This window comes from Natator depressus, chromosome 4 (genome assembly GCF_965152275.1).
Source record: "Natator depressus isolate rNatDep1 chromosome 4, rNatDep2.hap1, whole genome shotgun sequence".
Taxonomy (NCBI): Eukaryota; Metazoa; Chordata; order Testudines; family Cheloniidae; genus Natator; species Natator depressus.
In genome coordinates this window covers 91,356,810-91,370,063 of record NC_134237.1, presented here as the reverse complement: position 1 = coordinate 91,370,063, position 13,254 = coordinate 91,356,810, and the positions used below count along the sequence as shown (strand labels likewise).

The 13,254-nt window shown below is 48.3% G+C and overlaps 1 protein-coding gene across 2 annotated transcripts in view; it reads left to right on the top strand.

Moving 5' to 3' along the window:
* Positions 1-1,442: 1,442 nt before the first annotated feature.
* The window catches only part of SLAIN2 (SLAIN motif family member 2), a 63,186-nt gene continuing 51,374 nt past the window's right edge, over positions 1,443-13,254 (top strand). For both annotated transcript variants that reach the window (XM_074951440.1, XM_074951441.1), the window contains exon 1: positions 1,443-2,034. In XM_074951440.1, coding sequence (XP_074807541.1) covers positions 1,670-2,034 — 365 coding nt within the window. In that variant the 5' untranslated portion in view covers positions 1,443-1,669. The remainder of the gene's footprint in view (positions 2,035-13,254) is intronic.

Below are 13,254 nucleotides of genomic sequence, written 5' to 3'. Positions count from 1 at the left end.
CATCACGCCACAAGAAATCTGACCATAGGTATCAAAATTCCTACAGCTGGAGTGAAGCAGGGACTGCACAGTCTCCTCTCCCTACAGACCCAGCAGATCTAATAACTCTGGTGTGCTCCGGGCCAGAGAGCTTTTGCTGCGTGGAGCCGCTATGGCCAGCTGGGAAGATGCAATGTTAGCTGTCTACACCAAGCAAACAGAAAGCGGAATTTCAAAAATTGCCAGTCCTTTAAAGAGGGAGGGGCAGATGCAGGGCAGCGGAGTTCAAACTGCTGATCAGAGCAGTCAGGATGGGTATTGAGACACCTCCTGTGGGCCATTTACGGCAACATCACCAAGCTGTGTCTACATTGATACTTTGTCAATCTAAGTTTGCCACAAAATGCTCTATGCCTCTTGTTGAGGTGGTTTTATTGTCAGCAAAACAGGAGAGTTTTGTTCTAAATAAAGATGAAAGATGGTTTAGGTAGTAGAGCTTCGGGATGGGATGAGGCAGCATTTCCCAAAGCACTGGAAGGGGACCATTGTGCCAGAGTACACGTCTGGATGATGGGATGATGCTACTCACTGATACCCAATGGTGAGTGTGGTTTACCAGATGGGGGACAGGGAAGCAATGTGTGGTAAAGGGAACATTCAGCCCTTGGGTGTGGAACTGAGTTACACAGACTACTGCCAAAGTTACCTCCACCCAGTAAAAAGAAAAGGAGGACTTGTGGCACCTTAGAGACTAACACATTTATTTGAGCATAAGCTTTCGTGAGCTACAGCTCACTTCGTCGGCTGCATGTATTTTACTTACTCATTTAGATACACCCATCCACTTTTCTTTTTCCTCTTTCTCTTAATAACGATTTGTTTTCTACACAACCTCAGTACTTGGGGGAAGGTGGCAAGTACTTGTGTGATCCCAACAGTTCTGGGTGGGGGCTGAAGCCCGTCGCGTTTGTTAGTTTTAAAACGGGCCAGTTGCTCTTTGAACTCGACCCTTACTGCCGCCGCCGCCAGCCCCTGGCAGACGGGTCACAGCGGTAGGTAGCAGAGCCGCTGCTCAGGGACGGGGCACTAACGAGGCGCCGCAGCAGCAGCGGACACTCCTTGGCCCAGGCAACAGGGTGACGTAAGCGCCCCCATCGGCCGGCGGGCGGACACGGGCTCGGACAGCGGCAGGAACCGAGGCTGATCCGGGCGCCGCTGCCTCGGGATCCCGCCTCCGCTGCCCAAGGCTCCGCAGGCGGCTGTCAGCCCCGCTCGGGGGGGCAGCGGGAGCGGCGGCTACGGGCCGGGCCCCTGCTGTGCGCTCAGCCCCTGCCATTGTGCCGCTGCGCTTCCGGGGGTACGAGCCTCTGTCCCGGACCGGGCGGCGTGCCGGGCGCGTGCGTGACGCCCGGCTGGGGGCGGGGCGCAGGGCAAGATGGCGCCGCTGGCCGGATGTGTGTATCTCCCTCCCACCCTGGGCTGCCGGCGCAGCTGACGAGGCGGCGGCTCCACTCCAGGCCGGGCCCAGCCCCGGCGCAGTCACAGCGGCGCCGCCTCCTCCAGGCCCGGCCATGTAGAGGCGGGCCCTGGTTGCTTGCCCCCCCCCATCCCGGAGACGTGACCGGCCCGTGAGGTAGCCAGCCCCGCGCGTGAGCGAGCCGGCGGCCGGGTGGAGGGTCCCGCCGCCGCCATGGAGGACATTAACTCCAACGTGAACGCGGACGCGGAGGTGCGGAAGCTGCAGGAGCTGGTGAAGAAGCTGGAGAAGCAGAACGAGCAGCTCCGCAGCCGCTCCGGGCCCCCCGCCAGCCCCAAGCGCCTCCCCAGCGGCAGCGGCGCCGCCACCCCTTCCTCGCGGGGGGACCTGCCGCTGGGACTGGAGAGCCGCTGCCTTAGCCCCAGGGCCGGGGCCCGCCAGCCGCCCGCCGAGGAGACGCGAGGCGGGCCGGCGGCCGCAGCAGCCGGGGAAGGGGGCAGCTTCCTGGACGAAGTGGAGCCTCTGAGGCCGGACGAGCTGGAGCGCTTGGCCAGCTGCGAGGAGGACGAGACAGGCTGGTGAGCGGGTAGGGGGCGGGCCTGATCGCTGGGCTATGCCGCCAGGTGCTGGGCATCCGGGGGCCCGGTCTCTCCACCCCCCGGGCACGGGCCAGGGCCTGGAGCGCGCTGTCGGGAACAACCCTCCCTGGATCCAGCGCTGCTCAGGGGACAAAGTGTGGGGAGCTGAGAGAGGCCATTTGTTTACTAAACAGGGATTAAAGTGGCCGTCGTTCTTCCCCGACGGTTTGAAAGCGGTCTCGCTCTCTGAGGCTGGAGGGGAGAGGCTTACTTCCTTAGAGTCAGTGACACGTAGGAAACTCTCTGCTGTCAGGGGCAGACTTTAAAACTGCCTGGGAATCCCAGGTGGGGTTGTACGCCTCTACTTAACCATGAAAAAAGTGGTATAAGGGGTTATCCAGGTTCTCAGTGGAGATGAGGACTATTAATGTCTCTGGGTCAGAGTTGGTAAATCAATGTACCTGTCCAGAAACTTACTGCAGTGATTCACTAAGGGTATGTCTACACAGCAAAGAAAAACCAGCATCTGGCTTGTGCCCGTTGACTGGGGCTGTGGGGGTGTTTGATTGCTCCGTAGACTTTCAGGTTCAGGCTGGAGCCTGAGCTGTGGGATCCTCCAACCTCACAGGGTACTAGAGTTCAGCTCCTGCTTGAGCCCAGACGTCCACAAGCAGTGAAAGAGCTGCACAGCCGAAGCCCTTCAAGCCCTAGTCAGCTGGAACAGGCAAGCTGTGAGTGTCTAGTTGCTGTGTAGACATACCCAAAATGGGCACACAAGTTCCATCTGTAGTTATGGCAACACTTCAGGAAAGCCAGTTATTTAAATTCCTTGATCTTTGGTATGCCAATCACTTTGATCGTGCATCTTTTATCTCATGATGTATTGCCTTGCACATTTTCAGAGTTGTTATTAAATGGCAAAAAAATTTAAGAGCTAAGGTTGCATGGTGATAACTTATGGCCTTCCAGAACATTGAGTTCAGCAAAACTCAGGGGAAAAACAGGAAATACAGAGTTAAGGTAAATGTTCACGTAGCCTTAACTCTGCCCCTGGAGCTGGAAGTAGCAAACAGGAATTACCTGCATGCTCTCCAGTTGCTTTCTGTTTTAGGTGTAGCTGTACTGAGTGGTGGAGGCAATAGGTGCAGCAGGTTGTTAGAAATCTGTTTTGATATGAGATCATCAGGGAATTAGTTTGAAGTATGTCAAAGCGCTGTGATTGTGATATGAAGAGATCTGGGTCTGAATCCCCACACGAGTGTGATCAAAGGAAAGAGGTGCATTCATATCTTGGGGTTCTAGTTCACATCATTTCAGTACAAAATTGTGTAGGCTGTGTCATAGCAGGGCACTACAGTCATCTTCTCATGGGTACTGTCAGTAGTGAAATGGGACATGAAAGCAGTCTGAGGATTTAATGATGGGTAGGGAACAGTATAGGTTTACGTAGTATTCTATGTGGAAGTGAGAAGGAGCTGTAAAAGGATATGAAGTGGCTGTTAAATTTTATAAGTGTGGTATTCTATTAAGGAAGTAGGCACAGTGTTTGAGTGATGGGGAGGTGCAGGTAAGGCAGTGAAAAGGCAGAGTGCGAGAACGTGTAATAGGTGTTTTGGAGCATCACTCACAGGGAACCTAGTTAAAGTTGCATGAGCATTTATGTTAACTCTGTATTTTCTAGTTTTCAGAAGTTTGAGGTTTGCTGAACTCAACATTCTGGAAGGGTAGAAGCTCACCAGGCAACCTTAACTCTGTGTTACCAGACTTTTTTTTGCCATTTCAGTTTAAAAAACTAGAAAATTAAATAAATGTTTGTTCGTAGGAGTTAGTGACCATTTAGGCAATTATAGTTCTCATCAGAGTTTGCAGTAAATATGCTGCTGTAGCTAGGTGGTAATCAAAATACCTAAGTTTTATGTAGTGCTTTTCATCAGTAGATCTCAAAGAACTTCACATCATTATCCCCATTTTACAGGTGGGAAACCAAGGCACAGAGATGTGGTGACTTACCAGAGGTCACCCAGTAAGCTAGTGGCAGAGCTAGTAATAGTCCCAGTCCAGTGGCCTTTCCGCTAGGCTGCACAGTTGTTATGTGATTACTAAGTGCTCCTCACCCCTCCTATATATTTTGTTATCGAGAAATGGGGTTAAAAGTCATGCTTTGAAATTTTTCCAATGTGTAGTTGCTAACAGGGTCAGTGAGAGAAATCTAATCCATGGTCTGTGTCCCAGAATCTTGACAGTTTTATAACATAGTGGTTGGTTACAGTAATTTCAAGCTTGTGAGAAAAGATTGGTCTCTCTCCCCTCTGGGGGTTGGGCCGGGGGAGGGCGGGACCATGCTGTCTGGAAGGGGCGGGGTTGGAGGGCTAGTCTCCCCAAGCCAGGGATTTCACCCTCTGCCCATGAAAGGGGATGAATACAGCCTGAAACAATAGCTTGTGATGTGTGCAGTGCTCCATTCCTTTTAATGGGGTTTCCCCCACAACCCAGTGTTGTTAGTGTATATGCATCAAGCATGTCTTTTCTCAACTCGTCCCAGTATCAACAGTGTGTTCTTGATTCTTGCTCTGAGCATGTTTGTTCTAAGTTCCCCACCCAGAGAGGCAGGGGTTTCCCACATCTTGTCTCACATGGTGGGGTGCAGAGAGGGGTTCAGACCCCCGTAGCAATACAAGAAATCCAGGATCCCAGCTCACATGAGGGGGAGGGAGGGGGGCTTAGACCTGCCCAGAAAGGCCAGGGGGTTAGAGAAGAGGGGGTTAGATGACCCCCCCCCCAAGGTCCTGGCGCATGCACACAGGTAGGGGGAGAGGCTCGGAAACTTTAGATCCTCGGACATACACACGTGGGGAGAATGTAGGGCAGACAAGTGACCTGCCCTATTCTCCATCAGTCCCTCTTCCATATATGCCTCACCTTCCCGATCATCCATCCCCATTTAGTTCCTTCCTTCAATCCCCCTCTGCATCCTCGAACCCCTCTGCCTGTTTTCCTTCCTTCACCCTCTAAAATGTCCTGCCCCTGCCAGCAAACATTTACATGTCTAATATTTTTTACAAAAATACTTCGATTGCATTCCGCCAAAATTTAAAAAAACAAAATGAAAAACCCCACCAGATTTTAGCAATCTGCCTTCTGACCTTTTCCAGATTTTTGCCCAGAGTAGAACTCGAACTGACACTGGTTGGGTGTATAAGGTTAAAAGGTACTGCTTAGCCTGTTGAGCCCATCCAGCTGGTGTGGAACATTGAAGGCTAACAATCCTTTTAACTCCTCTGTCTGCACATGCTCAGTGCAATCCAGTTGGCATACCACCCAGCACCACAAAGCTACTGCTCCAAACAGATAAAATCTTTGGCTAATAATTAGTCATTTGATTTCCCCCAGTGGTCTGTTGGATTGCATGTACTCCATCTTGGTAACTCTCAAGTGTTTGAGTTCCAGGTGTGAGGATCTAAGCCCTGCTTTGATCTCTATTTGTGATCAAAAAATTGTTGCCAGAATGTGACTATTAACTTAAACTGTTTTAGGGGGGTTGTTTTTTTGGAGTGGGGGGTGTATGTCAGGAATCCTTTCGTCAAATGGCCCGAAATTTGGATCACTGACCAAACCTGATCCCTCATGAGGCGCACAAAATTTCAAGGCAGTCTGAGAAACCATATTAATTTTAGAGCTCTTAGAACAGTTGAGCTTTAAACAGAAAGCCATCTTAACCTTAACTTAGTGGAAGTGCCACTCTGGTATAATTTAGAGTGCCGCTTTAAGGACTGTAAGAATTAGACATAGCCTTAGAAATCACACCCCTGTAGAGTCATTATCACACCATGTAGAAAAGTCGTATAATGCACTTTGCCAATCTGTAGTCGTTTGGATTAAGGCAGGATCTATTTCTAGCAATTCATGTCCAGTCAGTGAAGTTACCCTTTTGATTAGTGAACTAAGTTACTGCTATACTTGAATCTGATATAGAAGACAAATATTCGGATGTCCTCTCTATAATTATGACATTCCAATTTGTATGGCCTGAGCTCCCTTTGGCACTAGCTTTATGATTTGGAAATTGTGTCAGAATGAATCATGAGAAGCATGTTGGACAACTTCACTGGGATGTAGAGCCCCAGTTTCCTTAGTGATCAAATGGAATCTGAGACATAATACTGTAAACTAGTACAATACCTGATAGTGCTACCCATTCAGTTGCTAAAATCCAATTGTACTGATTCTCTCAGTTTCTGCATTGTGACCTAATAAACAGCAGTTTGTCTTTTAATCAGATAATATGTGGTACAGTAACGGAACGTGAACTTGCCTTAACATAGAAGTATCTATTTCAGAGGGATTTTTTTTTCAAATTCAGACAATGGCTAATCAAACCAAAGTTGTAATAAGGTATGAAGAAGTACTTGTGACAGCTGGTCTTAGAGGGGTACAATAGTTGCTTTCAATATTCCACATTAAAGAAGTAGTACCACCAAGTAACTATATTACATGGGAGTTCGCAGCTTCTTAACTAAATATTATAACTTTGTTAGGAGTAAATAAATGTGTGGAGACTGTAGCAAGAATCCTGAGTAAAAGCAAGTTCCTGTTTTTCTCTTTAAGTTCTTGTATTGCACCCCTCATAGTATCTAAATGCATCCAATGTTGATATATCATGGAATTATCAATGTGCTGTCCAGTCCATAATGGAATTTTTAAATAGAATTTTTCCCTATTGCCTTAATTATAGAATTCTTAATATGCATTTCACACTGTTAGGTCAGCTTGCATTGGCGCTCATTTTTTTTAGTAGATTTAGAACTTCCTTTCTAGACCAGTAGTTAAGCAGATGATCTCCTTGAGGAGCCCATACCTGTGTTTAAATAAATTCATGGAAACCTTTCACAGCTTTTTCTTTTCTTTTTCCATGAAAGTAGTTATAATATCTCCTTAGCTAAGAGGTTAAGCCTACAAGAAGCTGTATACTTTTCATTATGGGAAAAATATTGATTTCACCTGCTTTTCTGCAATAATCAGGTAACTTTTGTGGGGTTCTTCAAACTTTACATTCAAAAGTACTATTGATTTATTAACCTCTACAAAAGACTTCTTAAATATGCAACTCTTTTTTGGTAAACTTTAGTTTCTGCTACAACTTCAATAGACGACGTGACGGGTTGCTTCACAGAAACCCCTTTGGGACTGCCAACCGATGAGCCAAGACTACTTCTGCCCCTGCTTTCCCTGCCAGCCTGGGACTCCAGAGCCCTGCCCGGTTGTGCCAGACATGCTTGGCGGCCACAAACAGAGACCCAGGTCTGAACCATGTCCCACAAACTGCAAGCTTAACTGAAAGCAGCTTAAGAAGTGTTCCTGTCCTTAATACTTAGATGCCCAACTCCCAATGGGGTCCAAACTCCAAATAAATCCGTTTTACCCTGTATAAAGCCTATACGGGGTAAACTCATAAATTGTTCACCCTCTATAACACTGATAGAAATGCACAGCTGTTCCCCCCTCCCCCCCAGGTATTAATGCATACTCTGGGTTAAATAATAAGTAAAAAGTGATTTTATTAAATACAGAAAGTAGAATTTAAGTGGTTCCAAGTAGTAACAGACAGAAAAAAGTGAATTACCAAGAAAAATAAAATAAAACTCGCAAGTCTATGCCTAAAACTAAATACAGATAAAACCTCACCCTCAGATGTTTCAATAAGCTTCCATCACAGACTGGATGCCTTCCCAGTCTGGGCACAATCCTTTCCCCTGGTACAGCCCTTGTTCCAGCTCAGGTAGTAGCTAGGGGATTTCTCGTGACTGCAGCCCCCTTTGTTCTGTTCCACTCCCTTATATGGCTTTGGCACAAGGCGGGAATCTTTTGTCTCTCTGCCGTCCCCCCCAGTGGAAAAGCACCAGGTTTAAGATGGATTTCAGTACCAGGTGACATGGTCACATGTCCTGTGAAAATCCAAGCCTTCATTCCTCCCAGCTTGACTCACAGGAAGGCTTGCCTGCAAACAGAGCCATCCACAGTCAATTGTCCTGGTTGATGGGAGCCATCAAGATTCCAAACCACCATTAATGGCCCACACTTTGCATAATTACAATAGGCCCTCAGTTATTTCATATTTCTAGTTTCAGATACAAGAGTGATACATTTATACAAATAGAATGACCACACTCAGTAGATTATGAGCTTTGTAACGATACCTTACAAGAGACCTTTTGTATGAAGCATATTTAAGTTACATTATATTCACACTCATCAGCATATTTTCATAAAATCATATAGGGTGCAACATCACCGATGTTTCCTAGCTTTTTTTCTATCAGAACACTTGAGTAAACTGACACTCTTAGATTTATTTCCATAACTAAAATAGAGTTCTGCCTAAACCATGTTCCCTCCCATAAGTTTTATTTTACTACATAGAACTTGAACTGCCGGTACTTGATCTCCCTGCAGCTTTTGACACTGTTGATTGTGCTCACCTCTTCTAAATCTTGTCCTCAGTTGGCTTTAACAATACAGTCCTCTCTTGATTCTTCTATTTTTCTGGCCTTTTCTTGAATATTTAGTGGATCCTCCTCTTCTCTCCCACTCTTCATGGAAGTTCCTCAGTGCTCCATTTTTGACCCTTTTCTCACTCTACATCAGAGGTGGGCAAACTATGGCCCATGGGCCAAATCTGGCCCATGGGCCTGTCTGCCCGGCCTTTGAGCTCCCGGCCGCAGAGGCTAGCCCCTGGCCTTTCCCCTGCTGTCCCCCCTTCCCTGGAGCCTCAGCTCACCATGCTGCCTGTGCGCTTTGGGGAGCGGGGCTGTGAGCTCCTGCTGGGCAGTGAGGCTGTGAGAGCCGCTGGCCTGCCCCGGTGCTCTAGACTGCGCGGCGGCGTGGCCATAGGTGCCGACTCTGTGGGTGCTCTGGGCCTGGAGCACACAGGTGAAAAATTAGTGGGTGCTTAGCACCCACTGGCACCAGTCAACTGTTTATGGGGCCCCATCAGCTGTTCAGTGGGGCTGTCAGGGGGCCGATCAGCAGTTTTTTTGCGGAGCCGGGAGCCACCGCCAATCAGCTGTTTCCGGCTCTGAGCTGCTGCGCTGATCAGCATGGCCAAAACAGCTCTTTCCGACAGGGCTGTTTAGCTGTTTTTTGGCCAATCAGTGATGGGGACTCAGCTCCTGGGGCAGGGGCTGAGTGACCCCACCACCACCAGTGCCACCCCGCCTCCTTCTCCTACCTGCTTCTTGTGGGCAGCAAGCTGCTTTCTGTGGCGCTGCAGCTGAGCAGCTCCCAGCCTCGCTTCGACCTCTCAGCCAACTAAAGGCAGAAGCAGGAGCAGCTGGTAAGTGTATTTCAAAGGGGTCTTGGGGTGAGGGTGGCTGGGGGGGGCGGGGCCTTGAAAACCCTTCCCAGGTGGCTGTACTGAGAGCTGGCTGTCTACGTGGTGGGAGTGGGGGGGGAGCACCGGCTGTCGCCCAGCACTCTGCATCTGGCAGGGGGCTCAGTCAGAGGTGTCTCCAAAAGCATCCCCCAGACCCCCGCAGCACAGAGAGACTGAGAGTACCAGCCCCCGCCAGGCAGCTGGATCGGGATGGGGAGGGGGGGGAGAATGGATGTCTCCGGGGCTGCTGTGGGGTTCGGTGCCCCCCTGCTTGCCCTCCCTGCCCAGGCAGAGATGCCTGCCTCTTGGAGACAGTGGCCATGTCCGTGCAGTGCACTTGGTCCCCCTCCCTGGCATCTGGGTGACTGCCTCTTACGGGGGAGCGGGGGTTATCATTATACACTTTAATGATATACGTATTTTGACAGAATGGTGGGTTTCAGCAAATCATAACGTTTCCCATGATACCTTACATGGCATGCTTTATATGAAATATAGAGAATATATACAAATGATTAATATGGGGCTTACAGAGCACAGCACGCCACTCCCCCGAGGTATAGAGCAGTGGCTCTCAAACTTTTGTAATGGTGACCCCTTTTACATAGCAGACCTCTGAGTGTGACCCCCCCCATATAAATTAAAAACACTTTTTTTATATATTTAACACCATTATAAATGCTGGAGGCAAAGCGGGGTTTGGGGTGGAGGTTGACAGCTCGCGACCCCCCCATGTAATAACCTCGCAACCCCTGAGGGGTCCCAACCCCCAGTTTGAGAACCCCTGGTATAGAGTGTCACAGCTAGAAACTCCAAGGCTTGGGACTTTTAAAAGGAGACTGGACAAAACATGCAGTAAGGATCAGCCCTGCATTGGCAGGGAGATGGACTGAGCCAGGATGATCACCGAGGGGTTTTTCCCCTGTAACTTATGTAATTCTGTCCCACTCTCCTGGGAGTACAAATTCTGGTACTAAAGACCTGGTGCCTGGATCCCATATTGCCTTGCACTGGGATTGGGAAATTAGTGCCCTGACATGCAACTCCTCCTACTGGGCCAGTGTAGAGCCTGCTGTTAGTACAGCTATTTGCAGTGTTTACAGTATTTGCAGTATTCCTGTGTTTAGCTGAACCCTTGGACTCAGTCCCTGAGTGTATCCCCACTAAACTGAGAGGTAAACTGTTGCTACTATCTTGCTGTGTGGATCCCAGTGTGCTTGTACTGTGGATTTTTGGCATGCACACGTGGCTATATTTATCTCATTGGGCTGGTAGTGCTACTTCCTTGGTGTAATGATGACATTATGCTAAGATGAATCCTGAAAATAGTGCCCTGGTGTGATGGTCACTCTGTGCTGTTCATGTGAATCCTGTATTTTTGTATGCTGTGTTGTTGTAGCCCTGTTCCCAGGAGATTAGAGAGACAAGGTGAGTGAGGTAATTTCTTTTATTGGAGCAACTTTTGTTGGTGAGAGAGAGAGACAAGCTTTGGAGCTTTCAGAGCTCTTCCTGAAGAAGAGTTCTGTCAAAGCTCAAAAGCTCGTCTCTCTCACCAACAGAAGCTGGTCCAATAAAAGATATTACCTCACCCACCTTTTTTCTCTAATGTGAAAAGCCTCCCTCCAAAACTGGCAGAGGTGCTTGGAGAAGGTGGCAGAGAGGAGAGAGCGGTGGGCAGCTGGGGGAAGGGGCGGAGTGGGGGTGGGGCCTCGGGAGGGAACCCACCGGCAAAACCAAAAGTCAGCACCTATGGGCGTGGCTACCTACGGCTGTGTCATAAATATAAAGGGAAGGGTAAACACCTTTAAAATCCCTCCTGGCCAGAGGAAAAACCCTTTCACCTGTAAAGGGTTAAGAAGCTAGGATAACCTCGCTGGCACCTGACCAAAATGACCAATGAAGAGACAAGATACTTTCAAAAGCTGGAGGGAGGGAGAAACAAATTCTCTCTCTCTCTCTCTGTCTGGGTGGGTGATGCTTTTGCTGGGAACAGAACAGGAATGGAGTCTTAGAATTTAGTAAGTAATCTAGCTAGATATGCGTTAGATTCTGTTTTGTTTAAATGGCTGATAAAATAAGCTGTGCTGAATGGAATGTATATTCCTGTTCTTGTGTCTTTTTGTAACTTAAGGTTTTGCCTAGAGGGATTCTCTGTTTTGAATCTAATTACCCTGTAAGGTATTTACCATCCTGATTTCACAGAGATGATTCTTTTACTTCTATTAAAATTCTTCCTTTAAGAATCTGATTGCTTTTTCATTGTTCTTAAGATCCAAGGGTTTGGGTCTGTGTTCACTGATGCAAATTGGTGAGGATTTTTATCAAGCCTTCCCCAGGAAAGGGGGTATAGGATTTGGGAGGATTTTGGGGGGAAAGACGTTTCCAAGCGGGTTCTTTCCCGTTTATATATCTGTTAGACGTTTGGTGGTGGCAGCGATAAAGTCCAAGGGCAAAAGGTAAAATAGTTTGTACCTTGGGGAAATTTTAACCTAAGCTGGTAAAAGTAAGCTTAGGAGGTTTTCGTGCGGGTCCCCCACATCTGTACCCTGGAGTTCAGAGTGGGGAAGGAACCTTGACAGGCTGGGTGGCGCGGCTGCCAGTCCTGGTGCTCTGAGCAGCATGGTAAGGGGGGGGGGGGCCAGGGGGCCATCAGGGGATGGGGAACAAGGTGGGTTGGGTAGGTGTGGGAGTCCCAGAGGGTCTGTCAGGGGGCGGGGGTGTGGATATGGGACAGGGAGCAGGGGGTGGAGTCCCAAGGGGTTAGTTGTGGTAGGGGGTTCTGGGAGTGGGTAGTCAGGGGACAGGGAGCTGGGGGGGGGTGGACTGGGCGGGGATTTTGAGGGGGGCAGTCAGGGGATGGATGGGGGCGGGGGCCAGGCTGTTTGGGGAGGCACAGCCTTCCCTACCCCGCCCTCCATACAGTTTTGGAACGCCGATGTGGCCCTCAGGCCAAAAAGTTTGCCCACCCCTGCTCTACATCCTTTATGTGGATTATTTTATCTGTTCAGACTGTCAACTGTCAATTTTATTCCAGTGATTTGCAAATCTACCTTCACTCCTGATTTGTGTCTTAATGCAATCCAATGTTTCAGCCTCTCTGACATCTTTTGGATGTTTTGCTGTCAGTTTGTTAACATGACTAAACCGAGCTAACTTGACTCCAGGACCATTCTCTTCTCCACCTCCCTTCCTTTGTCCCCTTGTCCCCAACCACCCTCATCCTAAAATTGCTATATTGCCACTACTACATTTGTGAAGAGCCATCTGGGTCATGGTGGCATATATACAGGTGAGGAGTAACCAGGAATAAATCCATCTTGAAATAAACTCTTCTTTTGTTCCAGTGGGCAGAGATCAACTGGGCGTTGTGTATCCTGGGTATTCTGAACCAACAGGTGATTGACTGAATAGAAAATTGATGAATCCCAATTCAGAACTCTTGATATGCTAATGCAAAAATGCATCCATGAAGCTCACTCCTTAGTCTCCTTTTTGTCCTATGCCCCTGCCAGTTTTTGGGGAGAAAAGAAGAACCAAAAAAGGTTTCATTTTAAAATCAATCATGGCAAGTGATTATTCTATTGTAGTTTAAGTGCCTTTGGCAAATTTTGAGAGAAATAGATAGTTGAACATTTTAAGGTCTTAATCCTAAAGCTGTAATGCTTAGGCAGGGTAACCAGAATGGCATGAGTGTCAAAAGTTGAGATATTCTGTACCTAATAGCACCACGTAGGAGAGAAATACAGTTGTGACAAATACTGCTATATGTCACAATATGCAAGTATGGCATAGGGCAGTGATTCTCAAACTTCATTGCACCATGACACTCTTATGACAATAAAAATTACTAC